The 26,442-nt window shown below is 44.4% G+C and overlaps 1 protein-coding gene across 8 annotated transcripts in view; it reads left to right on the top strand.

The window, feature by feature from the left end:
• PDZD2 (PDZ domain containing 2) overlaps positions 1–26,442 on the top strand; it is a 224,316-nt gene that overhangs the window by 115,561 nt on the left and 82,313 nt on the right. For 3 of the 8 annotated variants that reach the window (XM_044233250.1, XM_044233298.1, XM_044233279.1), the window contains exons 2-3: positions 15,612–16,113; positions 25,688–25,830. In XM_044233250.1, the coding sequence (XP_044089185.1) occupies positions 15,612–16,113; positions 25,688–25,830 (645 nt within the window). Of the gene's footprint in view, positions 1–4,122; positions 4,824–7,043; positions 7,344–15,611; positions 16,114–25,687; positions 25,831–26,442 lie in introns of those variants that run through there. The other 5 variants (XM_044233288.1, XM_044233266.1, XM_044233275.1 and 2 more) reach the window with 5 other exon arrangements.

The following is a 26,442-nucleotide window of genomic DNA, read 5'->3' as shown; positions in this document are numbered from 1 at the left end:
TGGTCAGTGCTTTCGTTTCTCCCACTTCCACAGTCTTCCAGATCAAGCTCTTCCTGGTGTGCAATTCAAGAAATAACTTTTTGGGGTGTTTGTTTTTCTAGGCGGCCCATGACTCTGGTTTTGTTTTCGGATGTTTTCCGTCCGCTTTGAGCTGGAGGGTTCCAAGTTTAGTGTGTACCGTCTGCCAGCTATTTCCTGTTGAGAATGCTTGGTAACAAAGTGAGTTCCTCATGTTCTGAGACATGCCTGTGACTCAAATACCCACACCTGTTTGCACCTCATACAAAAGCAGAGTTGGCTCTTCATGCCAGGGGTGTTTTCCCCTGGACCTGAAATCCTGTGTCTACAGAGACCCTCTCCAAACATTTAAAAAAATATCACAATGTTCACTAAGGGCATTGTAACATGTTGGAACATTTAATATTAAAAGCAATTGGGCTTTTGAAATCCCTGCCTCAAAAAAGTGAAAGAATCCCTTTTAAAGGGGGTGGCTGAGCCAAAAGGGAGGGTTGTCCACATTCCTGTGAGAAACGGCAGAAAGGTGCATCAGGAAGGAGTGAGTGCGGAGAGAGGCAGCGTCTGTCTCGCACACATGCACGTGCGTCTGATTTCGTCGTGGCAGTTGCTCGCGTCGGTGCAAGCAGCCCACGTGTTTTACAAATACAAGGGGTCAGCTCATCTCCCAGCTTGGGCTGGGCCACCGCCCAGGTTCCACCCGGAGTGCTGGGGCGGTTCCAGGGGCTCAGGGACCATCCTCAGAGTTCAGGTCAGGCCAGAAAGCTCGCAACTGCTCTGGGAGTTGCTTTGACCCCAGCCAGATGGACATGGAAGCAAAACAAGAGGCCACCCTTGGTCTGTGTTCCGAAAGACATGTGTCTCTTCTTTCTCTGGCAGAGAAGATGGCCTGCGGTTGGTGCTGGCTGCCTGTGCTGGCCTGATCCCCCACGGCACACGCAGGACACACACGCCGCGGTCCACGAGACCCTCAGAATGCCTCCCTGTGAGAGCTCTGTGTCTAAGACACATTTGCCCTGCCTCTCCAGATCTTCAGTTTTGGAATCATTTCTGAGTCTCTGCCTGTCCCTGCGAATTTGATTTTTCTAGAGACTCCTTTTCCCTGTCTTGACTGTGGTTCTCTCTGCTCCACTCAGACCGTAGAATCAGCTTTGATCACTCTCCTCTGTGAGTTGCCCTGTCCAGGATTTGAGACCGGACAGGGGCAACAGACAGGTCTAACTGGTCGACCTGTGATTACCTAACAAATTTCTGAAAAGGCAAGGAGCTGACACTGGCATTTATTATGTGCCAAGCGGGAAACCAGCCTGCTTAGTCCGTTATCCTCTGCAATCCTCCCCATGACATCATAGGTCTATGAATCTGAGGGGTTAGTCTCGGAGGTTAAGTGTCCTGCCCACAGGCCCGAGTGGAAATGCTGACACCTGAACCAAGAATAATCTTGCTCCAGATACTTGATACTGGGGGTGAATGTAAAGAGAGTCCTAATCCAAAAGAGCTCCTTTACAGAAGGAGCCTTTTGCCGTTTGGTTTTTCCTGCTACTGGCCAACAGGTTTAAAGGAAATCTTTGTGAATTCCATTCATCTAATTTATCTTCTCAAGAACGCTCTGCTGGCTGCTTCTATACCCAGTTAGCTGAGTCCTACCCATCCCTAACAGACCTTCTTTGGCTACTGATATTTTCCATCATCTCCTTTTGGGGACATATTTTGTTAATATCATTATATTGCCTTCACTCACATTGAGTTCTCCAGGAAGCAGATGCTAAGTTAGAGCTAAGAGTGCGAAATGTCTGTGGGGATAACACCTGTGAAAGGAAACAGGAGGAAGCAGCACTGGACATGGGAGCCGCACACCCTGCTGTCCCCCTGACAAAGCCCGTTTGTCCAACAGGGAGTTCTAGGCCAAGTATGCCTGGGGGAGTCCCACACTGGGTGGAAATGATCAGCCCTCATCTCCGCACTGTCAGGAAGCAAGAATATCCTATCTCAAGGTCCTTCTAGCCAGACTAAGAATCAGAATGACATCAGGCATAATAACAGGGGAAAATCAAATTTAATAGCATCCTAGGAATCCACACAGACATGTAAAGTCCAAAGACAGGCACAATGAAGTATATATATCATTCTGAACTAAGCAGAAGGAAGTAGGGGTCTGGGATTTCAAAAGTAAGGAATGCAATTCACAGGAAAATGAAGAAGAGTGAATGTTTGGTAAGCAAATGTTTTCTGGGCCGCTCAGAAACAATGGGACGTAGAAGCTTTGATCAAACAGGCCTTGCTAGGTTCCTCCGGGTCCACCATATCTAGCTCGTAGTATAATGTAGTTATCTATGCTGATAGCTCTCTTCTGGGAGCAGGTTGTCTATCTAAATTCTTTTTAGGCAGTTGTGGAGGAGGTAAGGAGCTTTTCCTGAATCTACGGAGTTTTAATTGTCTTTTAACTCAAAATAACCTTCACACCCAGGTTGCCCATCTTAGGGCACCCTGCCCTTGGCCCCATACCAGCTCGTTCACCATTGGCCAGGAATTGCCCCAGCATGACCTTGACTTGAAAGCCAAGGTGGACTCTGATGAAGATCGCAGCTGGAGGTCCTGAGCTAACACACTTCACCGGCTGGGCAAGTCCTTACTGAAGGGACATCTGAGCCCTACTTTAGCCCAGATATTTGCCTGCCTCTTCCGTATTCTAATCCGTGTCACTTGACCGCACATTATCTCCCACGAACAATCCACAGGAACAAAGAATATGATATTAAGACACCTCTTGCTTAGGGCCTGAAGGTGTGCCCGGACCGCCTGCGACCAGGAGGGGCCGTTCCTCGTGGAAGGAGAGGTGTCCCGTGCATAGTGCTGCTTGATAAGCACTGATCTAGAGTGAGGACCCTGTAGGGAGGGAGAGGGATGACTGGGCTCCAGAATGCCCCTGAAGGAGAGGCCAGCAGTGCAGGGCGTAGCTGGTTTAGCCATTTTGTTTGGCCTTGGCTGAGCTGGGGGCCAAGTTGATTCCTTAATCCTCTGATTCTAGCTAATGGAAGCAAGTATTGCCTCTACTTTTCCAGAAATCTTGGGGACTGTCTCAGCTCATACCCGAGGAATGGAATTAGAGCTGGCCACGTCTACCCACACCCCAAGAAACCACCCTACCCCTCCCAAATACTAACCTGCCTTTTGGGCTTGCCTGGAAATACCTCTTGTTTTCCCTGGGGGCCCTTTTCTTATGGGTGTAGCACATATTTGGGTGTTAACATACCAGGGAAATGGAATCCCTTGTGATATGAAAGTCGGGAGAGGTTTCTCTTGGCTGTTAGAAGTTGTAGCTCTTTTCCTTCATCTACACCTTATCATAATACCCAGCATGAGGATGGGGCTTCGCCACAGGGAATCCCAAGGTCACGGACTGGGATTGTTTGTAGTCAAATGGGAATTTGAATCCCTGCCACGCCTGCCAGCTCTGTGACCTTGGGCAAGTTATTCTCTCTAAGCCCCCATTTGCTCCTCTCTACAACATGACTCATAATGTCAATCTTAACAGGGTTGCTTTCTACTGAAACGAGGTAAAGTGTGTGTGTCGTTAACCCCGTACACAGCATGTAGTTACAACTTCATATTGCATTCACCCCCTTGTCTGTTGTAACTCACGTTAGCTTTGGGAACTTTTAATAAAAACACACCATTAGGGGTGCCTGGGTGGCTCAGTGGGTTAAGCCTCTGCCTTCGGCTCAGGTCATGATCTCAGGGTCCTGGGATTGAGCCCCGCATTGGGCTCTCTGCTCAGCAGGGAGCCTGCTTCCTGCTCTCTCTCTCTGCCTGCCTCCCTGCCTACTTGTGATCTCTGTCAAATAAATAAATAAGATCTTCAAAAAATAATAATAATTTTTTTAAAAAAAGAAAAAGAAACACACCATTAGAAGCAAGTTTTACATTTTTGTATCAGCGTCGATACTTGTACATCCAATAATTTAAGGTTTCTTTAAGGCTTAACTTGCAGTTATCTTTAAAATCTCAGTAGATAAGTACAAATGCCTCTGCATGTCCCTTGTCTGCACGTGCACTAAGAAGCGAGGGCCACAGAGATAGTCCGTGACGCCACAGTTCGCATTGGTCACTAGGAAGAATGCACGGATTGGAAGCCAAGATTTTTAATTGTTCTATCCGTATCTGTAAGGACTTGGCTTATCTGTTTTTCTAGGCCAGGGTTCTGTTGCTCTGGCTTTCTTGCATTTGAAGTCCTCCAAACCAAGAGGAGTCCTAGAAGCTCATGCAGATGGATGAACAAGAGGGAAAATATCCAACAAACCTAGCTTCTTAGGAGCATCCCTTTGCTTAGAGGAGAAATGTTGCCAAACTTACAAAGCCAGTGTAAAGGAACTTCTGTAGATTATGAGACCTGTCCAGCCCAGCACTGCCTGCCAGAGAGCCTTGGAAGAGAAAGAAAAAGAGAAAAATTAGGCTTTAAAAAAGTCTCAGTACACTGTAGAGAAGAGATTGAAGAGAAGAACAGTGCGTGACATTCGCTGGAACACACCGATAGAGGTACTCATCTTGCAATTTCTTAAGTATCTCTTCTCTGCCGACTTCAAAACAGTGAACAAAACTTGGGAAAGAAGCCCACTATCTTGATGGAAGCTGTTTTGACATAAGCGAAACCAGCCTTGGCGTGAGGTGAGGGCAGGCTCTGGCCAAGCCCGCGGAACAGACCCTGGAAGGATTGAGGCAAGCCGAGGAAATTGGTTCAAGATGGAGCTGGAGCCCTTTGAAGGGGGAGGAAACTGGAGGGTCCAGACATTTCATCAGTGCTTGAATGTGTGTGAGTAGCTTCATGTGCGTTGTGAGATGTGTAGACCCCTTCTTTTAGCATCACCTCTAGGGAAGGGGAGAAGGGTGGCTGCCTTGTGAATTGTGCAGTGTGGGAGTTTGAGGATGAGTGGCTGTTGTGAACTCGCCGATTCAGCTGGTTTTAGGGAAGAGGGAAAGAAAGGAAGAATGTGTATTACTAAGTCTCAGCTTCCGGTGGCTTTCACCATGGAGGGACATGGAAGTGGCAGCAAGGGCAATATGGAACTGAGTCCCCGTGTCATGTTTTCTTTTTTTTTTTAAGATTTTATTTATTTATTTGACAGAGAGACAGAGATCACAAGTAGGCAGAGAGGCAGGCAAAGACAGAGGGGGAAGCAGGCTCCCCGCTGAGCAGAGAGCCCGATGCGGGGCTTGATCCTAGGACCCTGAGATCATGACCTGAGCCAAAGGCAGCAGCTTAACTCACTAAGCCACCCAGGCGCCCCTCTGTGTCATCTTTGACACATTTCTTAGGGCTTGGTGGCCTTGAAGCTAAAAAAAAAAACAAATTGAACATAATCTCTAGGACACGGTGTGGCTTCAGTATCTTTGTACCTTGATCATAGCCTCTTTCCAGGCAAGGCCAAGGGCAGCACCACACAGAGGGAAACATAGGAATTGCTCTAGGAAATGCACTGAGCAAGGCTGGGAAGTTGGAGGTCAGGCAAGACTCAAGACAGGCAGAAGCTTCCCTGTTTTGTGTGTGTCTCAGACCTGGCCCATCTTTGGCTCTCAGGGGCACATCCTAGCAAAGAGCTCTGTGATATGAAATGTCTTTTGCTGGCCAGGGAGCAAGGAATAGGGAAGCTATGGAAGGCTTATTAGCAGCATTCCAGACAAAGGCAGTACAGAACAGACTCTGGGTCTCATAATAATCTTGTCTTGGTAACCTGGCCTGGACAAAAATAGCATGGAGAAAATTAAAAATGAAATGCTATTGATGTGAATATGTAGTAACTTGAATATATTAACATATGATACATATTATATACTACTACATTAGCATGATATTTGGAGCTTTTGGCTAGTTACTGTTAATGAGGAAAAAATTTTTTTCAAGATTTATGTATTATGTTAGAGAGAGTGGCAGGGGGAGGGGTAGAGGGGGAGGAAGAGGGAGAATCTCAAGCAGATTCCACCAAGCAGAGCCTGAAGTGAGGCTCCTGACCTCATGACTTGAGCTGAAATCGAGAGTTGGAGGTTCAACCGCCTAAGGAACCCAGGTGCCCTAGAAAGATTTCCTTCCGGGGCAGATCTGGTTTATGATATCAGTGGAACAGTGGGGAAAAGTCTAGGAGACTAAATGGGAAGGGGTACGTACTCAAGTGCAGTCACACGAGGGTTTTTAAAGATAGGAGAGGCTACCAGGGGTTTCCATAGTCTAAACTAGAAGGAGTGGGGAGTATGGTGGCAGAAGACACAGGGCAGGGTAGGGGAGGTATTAGCAGGTCCATGAGGGCAATCTCCTCAGGACAACTGGGTATGATCTCAAGGAAAGGGAGAGAGATACCATCAGAAGGGCATGTCTACATGAATCAAGATTTCGTAAGGGGCAAATGTCAGAGAATGCATAAGGAGGTAGAGACTGGTGACTAAGAACCTAGTAAAAAAGGAATTGTTTTTAAGATGCAAGACACAAAAGACCCCATATTACATGATTCCATCTATATGAAATGGCCAGAAGACGCAGCCCTATAGAAAGAAAGTGGTGACTGGGATGGGGAATGAGCATTAATGGGCAGGAGGGGTCTTAATGGGGTCATGAAAATATTCTAAAACTGATTTATGGTGACAGTTGCACAACTTGATAAATGTCCTAAAAATACTGAATTGTACATTTAAAATGGATGAATTATATGCTGTGCAAAGTTGCCTCAAAGTCATTTTTTAAAAGAATTTTTAATAGAAATTCTCATTGACCTGTCATTTTTATTATAATGCTTATTAAGTGACAGCCACCATGCTAGGGGGGGTACAAATATGAAGATTTTTTTTTTTAAAAGAGGGCGTAAGTAAGAGGGCAATTTTTACAGAAGCAAGTGACTAATAAGAATTTTGACCTCACTAGTCATCATTTGCTAATTATGACATGAGGTAGGTTTTGACTTTCATGCTGGCCAAGATTAAAAAGTGACAATATTCAGGAACAAACAGTTCTCTAAGGCACTACTTCTGGGATTCTAAATTGTTACGCCTTTCAAGAGGACAGATTAGAATTACGTAGGAAACCCTTGGATATGCTTTTGTCCAGCAAGAAGAACCTCGGACCCAGAAAATCTCCCCGAAGGAATTTATCTTCTGGGATCTTAAAATACTATTCATAGTCTTGCATCTCCCAAATTTCTCTTTCCAGACTAGTCCTCTGCTCCAAATCCAGATTTAGATATCATCTCAAGCTCGACATGTCCAGAACCGAACTCCAGAATGGCTCTCCGCATTCAGCATCGGTCCGAGAGCCCCCAGCCCCACAGGCGGCTCTCCCAGCTCAGGTGAAGGCAGCGCTGCCCTTCTTGTTGCTGAAGCCAAACACTTAGACACCATACATGACCTCTCGCTTTCTCTCACACCGTCTGTCAGTTCCCAAAGTGCAGGCTGTTGACTCGGTCTTCCAAACTGATCAGGAGTCTCACCATTTCTTACCATCCCCGTGGCTTCTCACGGAGCTGTTGCTGGAATTTTTGGAAGATGGTTTTCCGTCTGGTCTCCCTCCTTCTACCTTTGACTCTGTCCCGGTCTATTCTCCACACAGGGACAAAGGGGAACAAAGGGGATCGTTTTAAAACCTAGCGCATATCACATTACTCCACTGCTTCAAACTAAACTGCTCCCCATTTCACAGGAAAGTCTTTAGAGCAGCGTGTACAGCCTTCCCGAAACCAGTCCCCGCTACCCTGTCTCCTCTCGCTCTCCTCCTCCCTCGCCCCTTGTCTCCAACACTCCAATTCCTCAAACACAGCGGGCAAGCTTCCAGTGTACCACTCCTGCCCTGGCTCTTCCCTCTGTCTGGAACACTCTTTCCCCAGGCATTGGCATGGCCAACGCTTTCATCTTTTTCAAGTCTTTGCTCGGTGTGTTCCTCCCAGTGGGGCCACCTCAGGCGCAGCCCTTAAAATGTCAACCGGGCTCTTCCAGCTCCTGGCATGCTTCATCCTCTTTATCCTGTGTTCTCTGTTTTCCAGAACATGTCTCACCTTCTCACATATGATCTAGGGTGCTTTAACAGATCCGTTGTTTATTGCCTGTCTCCCCTACCAGATAGCAAGCGCCACAAAGACAGGCATCATTTTGTTCACCGCCGCACCCCCGCATGCCTCCCGGCGTTTGGCGTGTGATAGGTATTCGGCAACGATTTGTTGAATGAATGAATGAATGAATGAATTTGTAATGGGCAAGTAGTGATTTTATCAACAAAAGCAGCAACCTCATGTCATGAAAGAGAAAAGTGATGAGCTCCCATGCACATTTTCTGAGCTCATCTCTCCGCTCGTGAGGTGAGACTGACTCATTCATGCACAGCAAAGTCTGACTTTCCCAGCATTCCTTCTGCCCCCACCACCCTCTGGGGGAGGGGGGAATGGGACCGTCATCAAGATGACTTAGCCAAGCTATGTGGCTAGAGTTTTGATTTGATTCTGTATAGGCTGCAAGCTGATCTCATATAGTTATAAGAAACCCTGATTCATTCACAGTAATTTAATAAAGAAATGCAATCAGTTGCAAAGAGAAGCCTGGAAGTTCTCTTTTAAGGGCCAGTATCTCTGTAGTATGTTTTATTAGGTCCATTCTCATCACTGATCAGGCATTTTCTACTTAATTTAGCTTCTGAGTTTCTGTTTTCAACAAAGTAGATGGTGGCTTTTTAAAAAAACACATTGATTTGTGCAGAAATAAGTTGCATGAAAACTTTTGAGGAAAACTGGAACTTCTTGTAAACCTGTTGCTGTATATTGGAAAGGACCACAGCTCTGCTTCCTTGCTGTAAAGCTACACTGGAGTTGAAAATGTGTAGTGCATCCTGGCATAGGAGCTATTTCAATCATGCTCGTTAGTTTGAGATGTGAGTTTCTAAGATGAATACGAAAATCAATGATACCTTATTGCTGGGAAATCAGAACAACTTTTTCCATGATTTAGCTGCTTTTTATCCAGTGTTTTTCTGCCGTGTCTCTACCACTCCAATCCCTTTATATCCAGAAGCTCTTAGCAGGAAAGAGAAAGAGAACCAGCTCTGCTTCCGCACGGAAGTGGATATTGCAGCAAAGGGTTGCAGGAAATGGAATTCAAGTAGGGAAAGGGCAGAAGGGAGTCCACTTAACACGACTGGACACAAATGTGCTTCTACCTTTGAGGCGATGCACTGAATTTAATCAGCGTTTGTAGAATCAAAGGGTAGAACACCTACCTTTTCTCTTACTCCTCTTAGTATATTTCACCTGTGTCTGATATGCCTTCAAGAAAGACCCAGTATTGGTTTAAGATGCATAGTTATTTTTATTTCTTACTCGCTGGTATCAAAAAAAGATACATCATTAAGTTCCTTCTCTAAATTCAAAGTTGGGGAGCAGGACCACTTATAAACTGAGTTACTGTGTGGATTATCCTGCTGCAAAGCAAGAACCGTGATTTTACTTGACTGGGAAGCTAACCCACGTTGTTCTGCCACAGTTTCAGGAATGCGGGCAGAAAGCATGAGATTCTGGGATCAAAGATGAAAGATCGTTTATTATTCATAGAAACAGCAGTAGCCAAATTCTCAGCATCTGTGCCCCAGTTCCTTTCAGGGCAACATGGATCTCTGTCCCAGTGGATAGATGGGTATGATTTAAATTTGACCACTAAGCTCTATGGTGGTAGCAAGTTTTGGCAGCTGATAATTTGGGTTGAGTTCGAATGTCTAATACTGTATCATAGGTCCAAAAAAATTCTTGAATAAATACTTATTTATATATCTATTATATACCTATATACCTAAGAATGTACGTATTTTTCACTACCGACCTGTGTTTTGGGAAACAAAACTTGGATTTGGGAAATCCAAGTTGTATGATTAAAAAAAATAATTAAATACAGATTTCATAAAAAGAGGACAGATTCATGTGTTCATACTCTCTGTTCTTGGCCCCAAATGAGGGAGAAGAGGAAAGAGTTGCTGACCCCAGCTGTTTATGCTGGATGAGGAGGTAAGAATGAGCAGAACTGGGCAGTCACCTCCCTCATATAGCAGTTGGAATATGGTGTTCAGTCCCTTATGCTCTAAGCCTAGACTCTGGTCTATTTTCAGCGCCTTACTGGTGCCTGAGCCCCATCTTCCTCCACGTAATCAGGGCTGATTAGAAAGCGGCCATGTGAACACACAGGATAGCAGTCACTCTTCTCAGCACTATAGACAGCCCAAACGTTCTGCCTACAGAGTCCCCAGAAGAAAGTTTGGCTCATTCCAGGGAGGGTTGTGGAATCGGGGAGAAGTAAGTCCCAAATTCCAAGTAGCTGGGAGGCAGCACCTGAGACAGACTGACCTTGGGGAATCTGATTCTCCAGGAAATGTTTCTCCTCCTCCCACCGCCTCTTATGGAGCTGTCCGAGCTCGCCTCCCTCTGTTTCCCAGCCAAGACTTCACTGGGAAATTAATCTGTATATATTTAACACTTCCTCTCAACCCGTTCTCCTCTGGGAACCTCCAGATTTATAACCTCGGACAGCCCTCTGGGTTAATTAGGCTTAGCAGGTTTTCAAAGGACCACAAACTGCTTTTTAGCCTCCCCTTGCTCTCTGTGAGAGGCAGTCATGGGCAAGAACAACTGATCTCCGTTCATCCGTGTTAGAGTGGCTATCAGCAGTTAGTCCCATTCTGTAAAACTCATAACCGATGCTAGGAACTCATCTAGAAATGTCTTGCAGCTGGTGTTTGCTCTCCTGTTGTCTATTCTGGGGACCGGACTTACTCAGATGAAGTAAGAATGTCTGCTTTGCAGAAAAGTCCGAGTTCTAGAATTCTTTTATGTTGTCTGAGTTATGTGTTCTGAGTTTTCATGGCATTGTAGTACAGGCCAATGCCCAGAGGTGGCAATCCAACTTACTCTGAATTACACACACATATACACCAGTGGTTCTGCCTGGCAGCGCCCCTCTGTGGGTTCACATATGTACCTGGCATTAGTAGTTGATGGCCAAATGCCCAAGAGGATTTTCAAAGGCAGCTGGAGATCGGTTCTTCAGAGGACATTGGCAAGACAGTCTAGAATATCAAAATTGCTCAGCTGCCCTAAGCCTTCTTTTGATAGAATTGGGGCATGGGTATATAATGTGCGTCATTGGCCTTCCAATACCTATCTGTCTTTTCCTCTCTCTTATCTCCTGCTTGCCTGTCCTGGTCCTTCAGACTCCCGGCAGCTTTATCCTTCTAGCTTTTCCCAGCACCCAACCTCCCCTGTGACCCTTCCTAGGCCTCCCATACGTAGAGAGCCCAGACTCCAGAATTATGATAGATCATCAAGAAACAGGAGGTGCTCAAAAGTTGTTGTTTTTGTTTGTTTGTTTGTTTGTTTTGGTTTTGCTTTGTTTTTTTTTTTCTTTTTGTTAAAGCACAGTTTGAGGGAAAAGGGAGGTAGAAGGGAATTTAGTCACAAAACATGCTTGCAAAGAGCAAGTGAAGGAGGAAAAGCAACACATTTCAAAGGGAGGGCTCTAGGCTGGAATTTGGAACTCCATTTCTGGATATGCTCATCTTTCCTCATTTATCTTAAGACCATCCTGGGAGGATCAAAATCAAATAAATTTTAATTGAGTTGAATTAATAACTTTACATGCCAGCAAACAGTTTTTCATTTTGGGAAGAAACCAAAAAATAATAATAATAATAATAATTACATGGTAGAGAAGCCTCCAAAAGGTTAATTTTACCTGTTGTTGTTGAAGAGAAGACCTAATTTTCTGGACCAGGATTGTATTCCATTTCTTCTTTCTCAAAGACTTCTTGGAAGTTTAAAGATTCTAATGGTGGGTAGGCATTCTTTTGAATAGAAACAGAGATTTGGAAGCATGAATTAGCTAGGAAAGTGCTAGAAAAGTTGGGTAAGTCATTTTGGTACGGATGGAGAGGGAAGCATTACATATAAGGTGATTGGAAGAATTAAAAGAAAACTACCTCTGCCTAAAAAGTCTTCTCACCAATTTGCTGTGATATCCATAGTTCATTCATTACACTTTGTCTTTGGGATGACCTTAGAAGTCTCAGTGTCCAGGAAGGAATAAAATAGAGTGTCCTGTCTCCAGAGTTCCCTGTCACAGAGTTCCCTGAAGGTGTCAGAGCCTTATTTATTGCTAGGAAGTCTGGAGACCCGGGGAGAGGGTGCCAAACTAAAGATAAACTCCTCTGGCTTTGTAGTTTTGTTGAGCGTGGGATCTGCAGAAAGAATAAAATAATCTCGGTCACAAGGCTCTTGAAGCTTCCATAAGAGTAGAAATACCCAAGATCCTAAACTTTGAGTCAATGGGCCTGCCTTTTCAGCCCTGAAAAAGAAGGTCTCTGCTCAGAACCCATCAAACTGCTCGGAGTTCTAATGCAAAAGATCGAATCCCTAAAGCAATTGTAAAGGAATTGCTTCTCCAGGTGGGAGTTTTTTCAGATTGATGGTAAGTGTCCAGGAGACCTAGGACAACTTGGACGTAAAAGGAATGCTTCTGTTTTTCCAGGGTTCTGTTTTGTCCTTGGCACTGGGTCAGTACCTTCAGGATGGCCTGCTACTTTAATCCCCAGAAGTCTTCCCAAGAAACTAGCATTTCACAGTTATTAAACTGTAAAAGCAACTCGGAGATGACCCATTTTAATACCCTCGTCTTACAGACGAGGATACTAGCGTGACTGACAACACAACTGCACAGTGCACATGGGGTTTGGAAAGCAGGAGGGCCTGGGTCGACCACTTGGCAGTTATGCGAACCTGGGCACATAATTAAATATTTCTGAGCCTCAGTATCTTCTTCTATAAAGAATGTTCTTAAGGAGCTCCAACTCAAAGAAGTAACTCAAAACTTGGCCAGAATTATTATATCTGCTATTGTTTTTTAATTGAGACATGATTCACATCACATAAAATTCACTATTTTAAGGTGTACAATTCAGTGAGTATATTCACAGTGTTGTGTGACCATCGTCACTATCTAATTCCAGAACATTTCCATCACCCCTAAAAAAAGCCTGTCCCTGTTAGCAGTCCCAGTTCTTCCTTCCCCCTAGCTCCTGGCAACCACTGATCTACTTCCTGTCTCTCTGGGTTTGCCTACTCTGGACCTGTCCTATAAATGGAATGACATATGGCCTTTTGTGGTCTGGCGTCTTTAAACCTAGCATCACTTAAGTTACAGTGTGCACTTCATTTTTTATTGCTAAATAATATTCCATTACAGGGATATACTACATTTTGTCTGTCTATTAGTAGGTTGATGGAAATTTGGTATAATCCCCGTAGTTTTACATGGCTAGGCCAAAGCCAGAATGAGAACTTGGGTGTCTGACTCTCTCCCTGGTCCTGTTTTTACTACCCCAACACTGTTTTCCATAACCTCTGGCATATGTGTTGCATTAAGAGTAGTGATTTCTCAGAGAAACCCTTACAACCTGGCTAATAACTACTCTTAGAAGATTTTATACCTTTACAGAAATTTTTCCAGGGTAGAAAAAAAATACACAACTCAACAAAAAGAAATCTAAACGCTGTAGAAAAATTGTGCTGAGAACCAAGTTTAATTTTCATTTAATAACCTCCAGTGGCCTGCTTTTACCTGTTCATCTCACTGTATTACACAGAACAGCCTGAGGTCTGTGTGGTACCCTTTATCTACCTGGCTTTTACGTGTAAGTTCATTACCATGGTTTATAACCCAGGATCAAAGAAAGTTTTTATTGATTCTGGAGGTGGTTTGAGGACCCCTCTCTCTGTTCACTCTACTTCATGGTAAAAATTCTTCTTCAGTGAGACTGGCACTGTCATTGCATTAACCTGACCATTAGGTGTGGGTGATAACATGGCTTTGGCCAGAATTTAGTACATTTCAAACACAGCTGGTCACCTCTCCTTATAACCTGGCTCCTTCTTGCATACGGACCGCCCCGGCTCTCAGGTCTGAGCTGCAGGCCTGGGCAGAGAGCAGCTAGCTTAGCATACTTGAAAAAGTTCTCCACTTTTCACTTATTGAGGACATTGGCTTTTTCTTTGTGGGCACATGAAGACTGGAAGCAGGTCCAACTCATTAAGGGTTTGGTTGTTGACATTCTTTACTTGTGACCCGGTGATGTGTAGAATGTGGCAGCGTTCCATGGTGAAGGCATTTCCCTGGGTTCATCTGGGGTTTGCGTGTCCTTAGCTTGGGCGGCATGAGAGGAGGGTCTAGCCTAGCCTGGTTTCCTGACTTGGAGCAAGTGTGGGTTTTTCTGCTAAAGCTTTAATGGTCCTGAACACCACCAATTACTTATCTCGTTGGGTGTTCTGTCTATGGTTATTCCTTGAGATCTGGAGCCGTTCTTGTGTGTTAGGCTTCACACGCTTCATCTCATTTGTGCGATTTCCTGCTTCTGAGCGTTTGCCGCTCCTCAAGTGCATGAAACGCAACCCAAGCCGGGTTTGTCTGCTTTGAGCTAAGCATCCCTCTCCCTTCTCACTTTTCCTGGTTGACACAGTTTCCAACAGGCTTCTTGGTCCCAGTCATCCCATGTCTGCATGTTTCTCATTATGTTGGGGTTCCTCTTCATGCGATACCCCAACTAAAAATGACACTCCTTGTGCACCAGGAACCACCCGAACTAGAACCATTATCAGGAAGTGAACTTGACACCCGTTCAATGTAGCGGACCATTGCACCGCTTATCGGTTGCATCTTGATCCCGGCCAGCACCCTCCTGTTCTGCTCTCTTCTCACTTCAGTGCTGTGAGACAGAAGTCCTTCTTCTGCAGCTGATACTTTGATCCTAAGAGCAGAACCTCACATTTCTCCTCAGTCTGTTTCAGCTATTCTTTACCCCGGGGACTTGCAGAGTAATTGTGGCAAAAGCATGTGAATGGAAGAGTGCCTGGCTGGCTCAGTCCGTAGGGCCTGCAACTCTTGATATCGGGGTTGTGAGTTCAAGCCTCACATGGGGCAGGTTCACTTAAAAAAAATTTTTATAGGGGCGCCTGGGTGGCTCAGTGGGTTAAAGTCTCTGCCTTCAGCTCAGGTCATGATCTCAGGGTCCTGGGATCGAGCCCCATATTGGCCTCTTTGCTCGGTGGGGAGTCTGCTTCCTCCTTTCTCTCTGCCTGCCTCTCTGCCTACTTGTGATCTATGTCTGTCAAATAAAAAAATAAAATCTTTTTTAAAAAAATTTTTTATAAACTATGTGAATGTGAGGCTTGAGTAATTCTAATACAAGATATCGTTGAGGAAATGGAGAATTACTGCTTTTTTTAATCCCATGTTACGATTGGCTCTGTGACTAGAAAAGTCCCTTTCTGACTACCTACTGTAGGGTGTTTTCTTTAGTAATGTCTAGTTCATGGGGGTTTTGGTTTGCTCGGGGGTTCTTTTTCACATCAGCAATTATGTAGATTAAAACAATGGCATATTGAGCCTCTGTAGGAAGCTCAGTACCTCGGTTACCTGGGCAGGTGGTTAATCACATTAATCACACAGGTCCCGTGTGGGCTGCTGAGTGCATCAGCCCAATGTGATGGTCAAGAACGCTGTTCTGGGTGTGTTAACCGGCACGTCTGTGTTTGTTGCAGTTACCTGGCTGAACAGTGCTGGAATGGCGGCTTCATCTACCTGATCATGCTGCGCCGGTTCAAGCACAAAGTCCACTCTCCTTACAATGGCAGCAGTAGCAACAGCTCTGAACCAGGAGAGACACCAACCTTGGAGCTGGGTGACCAAGCTGTGAAAAAGGGGAAACGAGCAAGAAAGTTTGGAGTCATTTCCAGGCCTTCTCCCCAGAAGACCACTGAAGAACCCAAGAGCGGTCCTGGCTGTGAGTTGGACAATGACCCCATCTCTGAGTCGGACAATGGCCCAGACCCTGAACTTGGAAATGGTCATGCTTTTGAGCTAGAAAATGGCCCAGAATCTCTCAAGGAGCTGGCCGGATCCCATCTAGACAGTTCAGAAGCAGACAGAGGGACGGAGCATAGCATTCCAAAGACAGATGCTTCTCTACCCACAAGCAATGACAAACACCGCTTCTCAAAATCTGGGAAGACAGACTTCCAATCAAGTGACTGCCTGGCACGGGTAAGCTTTGCTTTGATTATAGAGCCTGAATTTTAACAGAAATACTGTTGAAGTTGCTTTTAAGGCTTAGAAAATATATCTAAGATGGCCTTGTATTTAGAAGCCAACACATTTATTATGATAAATGGTCAGAGGACAGAACAATAACAAAAAAAATTCAAGTCATTTTGTCCTACTTAAATAAAGAGCTAGTTGAGTGATGCTAAGTGGAAAATTCAAGCCTTCTGTGGTATAATTTGAGTCATATGAGCCCCAGATAAAGTACTTGAACTGCATCATTATTTATCACTACCGTCCCCAGTGGAATTGCCACAGCAAGGCCAAGAATTCCTGGTGGCAGCTGATAGCATGAACATTCAAGCCCCAGCACTACACAGGAAGGATGTTCACCATGCAGAGAAGCATCTGCTTTTCTTTTTAACACTTCAAAACCAGTGACATTTTTATGGGTTCATGTTATTAAATTGCTGAATACCAGCAAAGTTTGGAAATTTCACAGAAGTCTCTGATACTATGATATCCAGCTGTGATGGTCAGGGTTAGTCTTCTCTAAAGGCAAAGCAGATGTGGTATACTCTGAATGGTGCTGGGTACACTTCTAGCCCCAAACCACCTCCTTCATTATAACCAACATTCTCTCTTGAAGTGAAATAGCTCTAGGGTAAGCATGTTCCTTCCAAGATTCCTCTTGGCACATATTCTTGTGGGTTCCTAATGAAGCAGTTACTTGCTACGTGGTTTCTGATTGGTTTCCTCTCTGAGTCCCTCCATGAGACACCCTTTTGGGATGAAAGAGAAAGTTGGAAAGATAGAAAATGGGCACAGAAGAAGTATCAAGTTCAGCTTTGCATACTGCTGAAATGGTGCCCTGGCAGTGAATAGAATTTCTAGTAAGGTTGTTTCATGCATATCTCTGTAATCACAGCTGATCTGTTTAATGAGAGTAGAGGAATTAAAATAACCCCTCTCTCGGGGGACCATGTTCCTTCATCGGAGGTTCTCAGTGATCTTCATAAAGCCTTACCCAGGGGAGGCATGATTTATAGAAGGAATGTGTAAATGAAGGAGAAGAAAAAAGTAATGTCTCTATCAATGATTTTCTACAAACTTTATGGTCCCTCTCAAAAAAGAATTAAGGGCAATAAGATTATAATGTGTTTCTTATTGGTAATAATCTAATTGAATATGACTTTTTCTCCAAATGATTAAATTATGAATACACAGAAAGCCTAGAGTGAATAAGTTAGGGAGTGTTGGTTCTCTTAATAATTTTGAAGGTTTAAGTTCCAGAAGAGATTGAATCTCATATATAGTCCAAAGAACAGGATTTGGAAATAATTTGGAAATGACTTTAAAAGGAAAAAAAAAAGCATTTAAGAGGCTACTATTCTCTGCTCATCTTAACTAAAGGCTGTAACATAAAATTGAATTTCTGGATTAGACTATCTGAAGGCTACACATCAGAGTTTCTTTGCCTGGTTTTTGCACTCAAGGTCAAATGTCCAAGAAGATATAAATGAAATGGTGATTTAAAAAAAAATACAATTAGGTCTTTTGCCTTTGGGACATTTTTCTAAAACCACATACCAACAGAAAGAAGACAACTGCCCTCTGAAATTTGCATTCTTCATAACTGTCCGTAATCTGTAGGCTGAGTATTGACCCTGGGTTATACTTTCCATCTCAGAAAGTCAGCATGGGCCACACATCCTTTCAGGCATGAATATATTTTAGCACCTTTTCAACCCCAGAAGCATCATCGTTTGATGCATGTACGCTGGATTGATTGAGTTGGCAAGAAGACAGTCTTCACAGCTTCCCCCACATCCAGATATCACCCAGATTGGAACCAGTAGACTATCACAGAAGGTCCTGTAGGTTCTTGGGCTGAGGAGATTTTTATTTTTACTCTGGGATGAGCCCAAGGTCATACTAAAATGGAATTTCCAGGAAAACAAAAATTAGGTATTTACCTCTTAAGCCCTTGGGGTAAAAAAATTCCATTCCATTTGAATAATGGGAGATTAAACATGTCAGCATTGTTCTGTTTCTGCTTTATTAATGATTTAATATATCTACAAAGGCTTAATAAATTACAGAAAAGGCTTATAATCATTCAGCCCATTTTTATTTGTCAGATGCTTCTTTTTCATAGACTGTTATTTGTAACATGAAAATAAATCTTCAGTCTTTGTTTTCATATCCTCTTTCCCTTTAACAGAATTATAGGAAACATGTTTCCTCTAATAAATATCTTCTTTTTAAAAAGCCATATGTTTCTATAAAATATTAACACATAATACTACATATGCAACCAGATTAATCTTTTAAACTATAAAAGTTAGGCCCATTGTCTAAAACGTAATCTCTTAGGACATAGATAAGAAATTTTAGAACTGAGGTCAGAGTTCCTTACTCCCTGTCTAGGGAAGACCATTGCTCATCTAAGGGGAAAGTTCTTGCAAGCCTGTTTACTACAGATGTGTGTTTCCATAATGCAGCATGGTCAAAAATAAATGTGACTTAGTCACATCACAGTGAAAAAAAGAATCCTGCTGTTTGCCAGCCAGGCAAATTTATTCATAGCTGGTGTGTGTGTCTGTGGGTCCATTTGTGGTCTCCCCCTAACACTTGTAGTTCACCCTGTACAGTACCAGACCTCTTCCCTAGACCCTCAGCAGAGACCTCAGGAAGGCTGCCCCAGGTCTGAATCTGCAGGAAAAGGAAACTCAGAAAGCAAGTCACGCCCAGGGCATCTCCTGAGTCCTCCCTGATGTTTGCATCAAGCAGAAACAGTATAAGGATGGTCCCAGTCTAGTAAGCCCCTCCATGGTCACAGGATGAACTTCTATCCTTCTATGTGGTAATGTCTCTCCTCAGTCCGTGTCTGCTCCTTCACCTCTCTCCTGCGCCCTCCACCCCGAGCTTCCCACCACCATCCTGCAGTACATCTCCATCTTGCGTATCTCACATCATGCCTAAAACTCCACGCATGACTTTTCCACACCACCACACCGACTCCGGTATTCCAGGTCCCACCACGTGTAAAGTTGCCCAAGCCAGAAACCTGAGATCCCAACTAGCAGTCTCTCACCTGGTTTGTCTAGAACTTTCCCTGGTTTTGTGCTGACAAGCCCACATCCTGGGAAATGCCTTCATCCCAGCAAATTGGGACAGCTGGTATCCTACAGTCAACTGGAATGCTGCCGTCTTCCTTCCCCCCTGTCCGCCCCGGCTCCCCTTGGGGTCCCCCCGCGCACCTCACTCCTCTCTCCCACTCCTGCAGCTCTCTGTCTGGGCCAAGCTGCTTTCATTTCCCATGTGGGTGGTCATAGTATTCTGCTGCCCATCCCACTGTCCAGTGTCATCCCGTCATCCGCTGTCCCCACGGCAACCAGAGAGACCTTTCTTTTTTTTTTAAAGATTTTTATTTATTTATTTGATAGAGAGAGATCACAAGTAGGCAGAGAGGCAGGTAGAGAGAGAGGGGGAAGCAGGCTCCCCGCGAGCAGAGAGCCCGATGCGGGGCTCGATCCCAGGACCCTGAGATCATGACCTGAGCTGAAGGCAGAGGCTTATACCACTGAGCCACCCAGGCGCCCCCAGAGAGACCTTTCTAAAGAGCGCATCAGGCGTGCGCGTAGGCGTGCGCGCTCACACACTCAGCCGCGCGTAAGCCCTCTGGGTGGGTCCACTTCACCTTCAGGGTAATACCTGAACTCCGTAGGGCGGTGAGGCTCAGGAGGTCTTTCGCTGTCTGATCCCTACCTAACCTTTTGCCTTCGTCTCTCACTGCTTTGTTCCTGACCTGTCTGGGCTGAATTAGCCACAGTTTTTTCCAAAAGACTGTGCTCACTGTCTCCTCTGAAACTTTGCTGCTCTTGCTATCCGGTTTCTCCTCCCCTCCCCCGTGCAGCTTAGCTCCTTCCATTTCTGGGGGACAAAACACCATGACACACTCCTCTAGGAGGCTTCCGTGACCCTTCTGCCATCTGTCCCGTCTCTAGATAACTCCTCTTTGGGCTCCTGCGGTGCCCCTTCTCGGTCTTCATCAATGCATGCATCCCACATACTCCAATTACCATGTGGCTTGTCCTGTCGCCAGTAGACTTGGAGGGCAAGCACCTTTTTGTCTTTGTGTCCTGGCTCATTGCCTTGCACCTGTAGGTGCCCTGTAGATGTTTATTAATGAAGGCATCTGGAAGCTCCGGGCCTGAGAGATGGGACACCAGGTTCTACCCCTAGTTCTTCCTCCCCCACTTGTGGCCATCAGGCTGCCCCGTTCTTCCTCTGAGCTTCCATCTCCTCACCCATAAACGGAACATTTTGGTCTGATGACTCCAGAACCACAGCTCTGACCTGGGTCACATATCTTTTCATTTCTGACTGATCGTTGTAAATAAGAAGGGACAGGCAAACAGCCTCAGAATCTAAGTCTGCAACTAACGCCAGACGATTTGCTGCAGTAAAATTCTAGTTGGATGATGTTTCTTCTCACATTTGGAGAAAAGACGCGATTGTGAAATATTATTTTTGGTTCCAGCAGAAGATGAGGTCATTTAAATGCTGCCGAGACAGCTCCCTTTAATGTACCACCTCTGTTTTGTAAATGAATCCCTTCTCTTTTTTTGCCTCTCTGAAGAGATGCTTGTGTAAGCATCACACAGTAATTGACGTTTTATAGGAAAGGGTAGCACTTTGACAGCATTAATACAAAAGTCCATGGCAACCAGTTTTGCGTGGTTTGGCTTATTCTCAACAGGCTGACAGAGTCTCATTGCCCTTTAAGCCAGTGTAAAAGGAAGCAAAGGCTTGAGCCATCTGTCTAGACAGGAGCTGTTTCAGAACTCAGTCGTCTCTACAACTGGATTGGGTGTTCACACGCTAAACATTGGCAAACATGCAGGTTTCCCATCTGGGCAAGCCTCTTAATGTCACTCTCAATAACTTCTGAAAAACCATAAGATTAATGTATAAACATCCTGTATTTGTTAATCCCGTGGCATTTATGCAATATTGTTATATGCTAGGCACTGTTCTAGTTGCTGGAGAACCCGTTGATAAATGAGAGACAAGGTTCTATCCCGGCGCATTTATCACAGAGACGGGGCCACAAGCAATTAACAAGCAAATAGCTGAACCTAAACATTATGTGGTGGCAATAGGTACTATAAATGAGACAAGCAGTAAAGTGAAAGGTGCCTGGGCTGTGCCCTGGTGGGGAGTTAGCAGAAATTGGTACGGGTGAAGACCTCCTTAAAGAGGCAATGTTTGAGCTGAAGCCTGAGTGTCAGGAAAGGGAAGCCTTGCAAAATCTGGGGGCGGAATATTTCCAGGGAGGAGCCAGCCCTTGCAGCTGTCCTAGGCAGGAGTGATGGAGTGTCCCCGGGAGCAGAGAGACCGAAGCACAGTGTGTGATGGAGAGAGCACGAGGAGGTGTTTTGGGAATATGGACGGGACTAGATGGAGAGGTTGGGTGCGCCATCTCAAAGATTCAGATCCCAGTCTGAGTCTAGTAGGAGCTGTTGGAAGGTTTAAGCTGAGTGCATCATGATGTATGTATTTTATTTTTTTTAAAGATTTTATTTATTTGACAGACAGAGATCACAAGTAGACAGAGAGGCAGGCAGAGAGAGAGAGGGAAGCAGGCTCCCTGCTGAGCAGAGAGTCCGATGTAGGACTCGATCCCAGGACCCTGAGATCATGACCTGAGCCGAAGGCAGTGGCTTAACCAACTGAGCCACCCAGGCACCCCATGATGTATGTATTTTAAAAGTTCACCATAGAGGGGTGCCTGAGTGGCTTAATCAGTTAAGCAGCAAACTCTTGATTTCAGCTCAGGTCATGATCTCTGAGTCCTGGGATCGAGCCCCACATCAGGCTCCATGCTCAATGGGGAAACTGCTTGAGATTCTCTCTCTCTCTCTCTGCCCCCACTTATGTTTTCTCTCTCCCTCTAAAATAAATAAATCTTAAAAAAAAAAAATTCACCCTAGATGTATAATGGAGAATAAGAGATTGTAGGCGAGCAAAAAATAAAAAGGGAGATCAGATTGGAGGCTACTGTACTAACCTAAGCTAGAGATATTGATGGTCTTGGCAGTGGTGGTGGCTGGGGAGCAGTAAGTAGATGGATGTGCGTGTGTTTCACAAGTAGAATCCACAGGTCTTGCTTATGATTTGCATATAGGAAATCGAAGGAGGAATCAAGGATAGCTTGTGGGCTTTAGTTTGCATATCTTCCTTAGCTTAAGTAGATGATGGTGCCTTTCCCTTGGAGGTGGGAAAGCCAGGAGTGAGAAGGGGGCAGTCCTGTTTTGACCATTCTGAAGTGTGTATTAGATACCCAAGTGGACTTTTAAGGGGTCAGTTGGAAATATACTTCATATTATCATATTTAAGTTGGCCTTTTGATTTTCTGCCAGTTCCAGGTTTAGCCTCATAAACTTCAAACACCGATATTATTTGTAACTGAACACTGCTTTTAGCCGTGGGCAGCTAGATTTAATGCCGACAGTTGGACAATTGAGATTGATAACATCTGCCTCTTTCTTCCTGTTTGTGCCTTCCTTTGTGTACCTCTGAACTCCTCATTAGATGATCAAGAAATTCCAGAGCAGGGAAACTTGCATGGACTTCTTTGAACTCCCCCTTAGAGTTACTACTTTCAGTTATAGAGGGAAAAACTCGTGCTACTGGATAAAAGTGAAAACGAAGATCTGCTTCTTGACTAGCGTACTTGGGGGCTGTATTACAGATTGGTCATCCCTGCCTTCTGAAGCCATTTTTTTTTTTTTTAGATATGTGTTTTATTTTACATTCAGCCATTTGTGTGTGTTTGGGTATGAAGAGGGCATGTGAGTGCTCCTCATGAAAACTGCCTTAGTTCTTTCATAACGAGGATACATTAAGTCATTATGCTTCCTCCATGATCATAGTTTTGCATGTTTCTTACCACAAGTTCTATTTCTAAAAGCATTTAAAAATGAGAAAGGATTGTGTATCAAGTATTGTCATACCCTCTGTGAACCATACATGACATGTTCTGTTTAATGAAAAGATGGTAAGATGGGGGAGATGATGGTGCAGCTTGTAATGGGATAGATAGGTTTTCACTAATTTGGGCAAAAAATGGGATAGATAGGTTTTTACTAATTTGGGCAAAAGCCCAATGGATTTGCTCATTTCTGGACTCCAGTAATGTTCCCTGTTGCTTTGGGGAAAGGATTTCACAGCTTTTCTGTACTGGGCAAGGAAGGAGCACTGTCCCATATCTTCAAGACACTAGTAGCCGTGGCATATCTTCCATGGAAAGAACAAATGAAGCCACCTTTATGCCCTAGTTTCTCAGCTACTTTGTCAGGCCCAGGGAGGCAGCCATAGGTCTGACCCCTGTGCTAGAGTGGGACGCCCTGTAAACCAGGACGACAGCTAGTCAACACATCCCTGAATTTGTTCCCTTTGGGCTGTCTACTCGGCCACAGCGCCTCATACACTAGAAGTGTTGAAATCTGCCATTTCATCAGTAGCACTGACTCTCAAGGATGGCTTTTTGGAAATAGTGGAGCTCTGAGAGGCTTTGAAGGCCAGGGACGTTATTTCTGAATGGAGAAGAGAAAAAGGTGTTCCAGAGGTCAGAGGCAACAAACCAAAAACCATGGAGTCCAAAGTGAGGTGACTGGATGATATAGGGATTGTTGACAAGTTCATGAACGACTGTGGTAAGCCAGTGACTTCTGAAGTTACATTTGGCCAGACAGGCATCGTTTGTCTGTGGTCAGCAGATGAGGGAGACCGTTGGCACCACTGCACGTTCCCGGAGCCGTGGACCCCCACAGAGCACGGCTGTGCTGGAGAAAGCGGAGCATCCAGCAGGCCTCTGTCTGTTAATAATTTCCCCAGACATTCATTCCTATTGCTGCACATCCGTGACTGTTTAACATCTGGTTTTTTTACTATTGCATAAAGTTTCATTTTAGTCTCTGACGGTGTGTATTTCAGATTTTCTGAATACCTCACATTCTTCCTGCTTTGTATGCAGCTTAAATGGGAAGGTTGCCTCTTTCTAGGAGGAGGATGGCTTTGTCCATATTGGACCTTAATGGTTCCATCGGACCTTCGTGATGGATGAGGAGAGGATATGGTTTTTGTTTTGTATGTTGAGGGCTGCATTGTGACCAATACCCATAGATCTAGAGAGAAAAAAAACTTACAGGAGTTAGCCTAACATAAGACGCCCCCCCCCCCAAAGTAAATCACCTTGGAAGGTTTTGCTTTCATTTCTCTGAAAAAGCAAGTATCTGAAGGAACTCAAACATTTTACATCAGCTCATGTCTGCATCCTCAGGGTAAAATAGGGAGTCAAGTGAAGAATTTAACCAAAGCAGAAAAACTACCAGCAGTCCAGAGGACTTAGAGACACGATAAGTTTTTTTAAAGAATAGATTTTTATAAGGGTTGAAGCATGTTTTAATGTATTTAAAGCGTGTACAGACCAATGTCTATAGAAGCCAATAACAAGCTCATCAATTAATTTCCTGTTTTGGTTTCTCCCACCAAAGATCTCATTTTTATGTTCTACGGAGGTTTGAGATTCAATTCAACATGATGGGTTGTTGTTGTTTTTTTTTTAATGATGTATAGTGGACGCACAATGTTACATCAGTTTCAGGTGTACAACATAGCGATTGGGCAACTCCACATTATGCTACACTCACCGCAACTGTAGCTACCATTTGTCACAATGCAACACTATTACAGTACCATTGGATGTATTACAGTATGATGGTTTTACCATATGTATGTGCATATACAGATAATATAACGTTACCAGTCAACATTTATTATGTCTCTACTACGTGCCAGAAGCATTGCTGCTTCCATAAATATCTCATTTACTCCTAATGACAAACCTGAAAGTATTCATAATTATCCCCACTTTAGAGGCAAGGAAAGGGTTTTAGGCATAAAGACTTTCATCAGTACTAAGTGGCAGAGCTGGGCTCAAATTAGTTGACATCTCCCAGCACCAAGACCTATCTTTGCCTTCCCTTCATCTTCTTTCATCTTCCTTTATTAATTAGTAGCTGTGTGTAAATAAATGGAACCCAGACACAGCTAGTGTCTACACACACAGTGGTGTCCGGGTTTCAGGCAGAAGAAGCTTTATTTAACAGCATCCTGGTCAGGAAATTGGATAATCACTTTTGCCATCCAATATTATAGCTACTTGCCACAGGTAGCCATTTAATTTAATTAAAACCAAATGAAGTAAAACATTTAGCATCTCAGTTGCTACTACCCACATTTCAAGCACACTATAGCCATATGTGGCTAGTGACTCCCTATTGGATTGTGCAAATATAGAACATTTCTGTCATCATAGAACATTCTGTTAGACAGGACTGGCAGCTAGCGACTCCGATCCAGCACACAGAGCTTCTTCTTCTGCGGTCATCTGCAACACCTGTTGACAAGTGATGGGTATTTGGCTTGACCTAACAGTTCCACTCTCCTGGGTCAATGCCATGTGTCTGTCCATATACTTCATAGTGTGCTCACTCTTTCTTCCAAGGAGGAAGTTGGCCGGATATGGAAGATGGAGCTGCTTAAAGAATCGGATGGGCTGGGAATTCAGGTTAGTGGAGGCCGAGGATCAAAGCGCTCACCTCACGCTATCGTTGTCACTCAAGTGAAGGAAGGAGGTGCCGCTCACAGGTGACTAGATAACTCTCCCTTTTTCTCTGCCTCCTTATCCTCTCCCTTCCCTTCCTCCGGGCGTAGGACTCTTCCACTTGGTCAAAGCCCTGGTAATTACAGTTCCTATAAAATATGCTAGAGCATGGAAGAAAATCAGGCATGAGCAGTTCCAATTAAACACACCTCTGGGCACAGGAAGTGGGTAATTTGCTGGAGATGGTGCAGCTCCTCTGAATCAGAAGAGATCAGATTTCTTTCTAATCTGTTTTGAGTTTCAAGTGATGGCTACTTATCCTGACTTTTGAGATACTGGTAATATGGGGTTCCCTATTGAGATCATGCTGTACAACAGAGCACCACATTCCTGACATCTTAACCCCCATAAGATCGTGGCTAATGACTTGAGAAAGTAATTGCTTTTAAATGTGACCGCAGTTCATGTGCTGTGTCAGGTCCACCAGGATTCAACACACAGTTATATACGTGTGTCATGGAGATGCCAAGGGGGGAAAAGTAAATGTGAATTTTTCTCCTTGTGACCTGAACAATTCATACTTCAAAACATGTTTTTTAATCTTAGCTATCGTCTTCAGTAGGAAAAATGACGGTGCTTAGGCAGAGCATGTACAA

Source organism: Neovison vison, chromosome 1, assembly GCF_020171115.1.
Source record: "Neovison vison isolate M4711 chromosome 1, ASM_NN_V1, whole genome shotgun sequence".
In the NCBI taxonomy this organism is placed as follows: domain Eukaryota; kingdom Metazoa; phylum Chordata; class Mammalia; order Carnivora; family Mustelidae; genus Neogale; species Neogale vison.
This window is presented reverse-complemented; position numbering and strand designations above follow the sequence as displayed.